At 56.1% G+C, this 2,729-nt stretch overlaps 1 protein-coding gene across 1 annotated transcript in view; it reads right to left on the bottom strand.

Annotated features, from left to right (window-relative positions):
• Window positions 1-2,729, bottom strand: part of ZIC1 (Zic family zinc finger 1) — an 8,381-nt gene extending 5,652 nt beyond the window's left edge. The window contains exons 1-2 of the mRNA XM_077765919.1: window positions 1,877-2,729; window positions 304-467 (exon numbers count right to left, since the gene is read on the bottom strand). Coding sequence (XP_077622045.1) covers window positions 304-467; window positions 1,877-2,729 — 1,017 coding nt within the window. The remainder of the gene's footprint in view (window positions 1-303; window positions 468-1,876) is intronic.

Here is a 2,729-nt window from a genome sequence, read left to right as displayed (position 1 = left end):
GGCCCGCTGGCGCCGCCCTGGCTCCCCACCTGGGCCAGACTCTGCCGCGGCCTCTGCTCCAGGGCGCACTGGTTCTTACTTTTCTGATTCAACAGTAAAGTTAGAAGGCCCTGGGGCGCTCCCCGTCCCCCCTTTCAAGCCCCTGCCCTCTCCGTCCAGCCCCACTCAGCAAAGTGGAACCGGTTCCTTTCTGCCTGCGCCCCCGCTCCCAGCACCACGCGGCTGCCGCTCGCCGCGCGAGCCTGGGCCGAGGAGCCGAGCGCGCCCCGGCCCGAAGGCGCACAGCGAGAGCGCGGCGATTACCTTCATGTGTTTGCGCAGCGAGCTGGGGTGCGTGTAGGACTTGTCGCACATCTTGCAGAGATAGGGCTTGTCGCTCGTGTGCACGTGCATGTGCTTCTTGCGGTCGCTGCTGTTGGCAAAGCGTCGGTCGCAGCCCTCGAACTCGCACTTGAAGGGCTTCTCCCCTGGTGCGAAAGGCAAGAAAGAAGTCTGATTACAACAAATCCTGCGGCTGTTTTTAAAAATGTAAACAATGGAAGAAATAAAAACAAAACGGCAGCAGCCCAGTGTTAACACTTTGCAAGTTCAAAAACCTGGGTCTTCAATAAAGTCTTGTATCCTCGGCGGAATTATAAATCTCTGAACATTTTAACTCCTAATCCAATTAGATCCAGATTTAATATTTTAGTATCATCATCAGTAGTGGTAGTTTTTCTAGATCCCAGAGCAGCAGCAGGTCTGACTGCTGGTTTTTCTGCCTGAGGCTATACAGACGATTTCGGGCGGCTTCTTCTACCTAAGCTCTTGGTTTCTAATTTTCANTCGCCTCCTCCACCCCACCCCACCCCCCATACACACTCACATTTTATAAGGTAATGGGGCCGAGAGCTCGGCGCCGCAAATTCCTCCCTCACTCCGGCAATAACCCCCAAGTTCCAAACGCGGTTCACAGAAATCGCCCCGGCAAACCAGAGTGGGGACGCAGGCGGGATTCCCGGCCTTGTTGGCTCTACGGGCCTGGAATGGCCTGGGACTCAGATCACAGCCTTGAGCTCGCCGCGAACTTTTCTTTTAACTGTTCCCGACCGGTCTCTTTATTTTTAAAGGCCAATGCAGAGTATTCGGTGTTTTGAAAACTACCTCATAGAATCTAATTGACAAAAGACTTCTCCGCCTTCCGCCGACCATCCCAACTCTTCAAGCCTCCTCAAAAACAAGCCCCTACTAAAACTGGGCTCCTTAAATATGCACAAGTCTCCAAAAACCTCTTCGGGCCCAACTTACTTGCTTTCAATCCTCCGCCCCCCCCCCTTTCGGTTTTTGTTTCTTTCTCTGCGCCTTCATCCTATCTCTCCCAATTTCCTCAGTTCCTTCTTTTGACAAAGTCCTCGCTAAGGTGCGTGGAGAGAGATGTTGGCTAGAAGCAAACGTTTAGCTTTGTCTGCAGCTGGAGCGGCTGGCGTCTGCGCCGCAGCCGAGAGCCTGACACCTCTCCCGGCTTCGCGCGCACCAGGGTCTCCGCAAAACTGGGTTTGTCTCTCTGCTCTCCCGGCCTTTTTAGTCCTCACTTTAAAATCTACATTCCTAGATACAACTTGTCCGATACTTTCTATATCTCTACATAATTTCAAGCCTAAACTAAAAAAAAAAGAAGAAAAAGGAAAGAAAGAAAGAAAGAAAGAAAGAAAGAAAGAAAGAAAGAAAGAAAGAAAGAAAGAAAACAAACCAGCACACACTTTTCACTGCCTGCCTACTGGAAACTGACGCCCAGACCCAACTGCGGCCGGGTTTGTGCGCCCCAGCCGCTGACTTTTGGATTTCGGGTCCCAGGCCCGGGATGAGGGGTGAGGATTCAAGAACATCGGTTTCGTACCTGTGTGCGTCCTTTTGTGGATCTTTAAGTTCTCAGAACGCGCGAAGACCTTGCCACAGCCAGGAAAGGGGCAGGGGAAGGGCTTCTCGCCCGTGTGCACGCGGATGTGGTTGACCAGTTTGTATTTGGCTTTGAAGGGCTTGCCCTCACGCGGACACTCCTCCCAAAAGCAGATGTGGTTACTCTGCTCAGGTCCGCCGACGTGCTCCACGGTGACGTGCGTGACCAGCTCGTGCATGGTGCTGAAAGTTTTGTTGCACGACTTTTTCGGGTTGGCCAGCTGCTCGGGCTCGATCCACTTGCAGATGAGCTCCTGCTTGATGGGTTGGCGCATGTAACGGAAGAAGGCGCCGGCGCCGTGATGCGCGGCCATGTTCACGTTCATGGGCCCATAGCCGTGCAGCTGCGGTGCGGCGTAATGCTCCGAACGCGGGCTGGTCACCTGGCCGTACTGCTCGGGCCGAGGGTACATGTCCCCGGAGAAGCCAAGCCTCATCTGCCCGTTGACCACGTTGGGCGATGCGTGGCCCGCCGCCTGCTCGTGAAGGCCGGGGAAGAGGAGGTGGCCCGCGGCGTCCGTGTGACCGTGTGGGCCCCCGAAGCCTCCAGCCGAAGCAGCGAACAGACTGTGCTGAGCGCTGGCTGCCGCTGCCGCGTCGCCAAAGCCCCGGTTGCGGAACAGAAAGTCCCGCGTGGAGTTGAAGGCTGCGCTCGAGTAGGAGCCGACGTGGCCCGGGTGGTGGTGATGGCCCAGGGCCGCGGCAGCCGCGTAGCCGGGCGCCTGAGACGTGAAGGCCGTCTGGCCGGCGGAGGCCAGCTCGTGCGAGCTGGGGTTGAGCTTGAAGGCGCCCAT

This window comes from Crocuta crocuta, unplaced genomic scaffold, assembly GCF_008692635.1.
Source record: "Crocuta crocuta isolate KB4526 unplaced genomic scaffold, BGI_CrCroc_1.0 scaffold54, whole genome shotgun sequence".
In the NCBI taxonomy this organism is placed as follows: Eukaryota; Metazoa; Chordata; class Mammalia; order Carnivora; family Hyaenidae; genus Crocuta; species Crocuta crocuta.
Note: the sequence above shows the minus strand (reverse complement) of the source record. Positions and strands in the feature narration are given on the sequence as shown.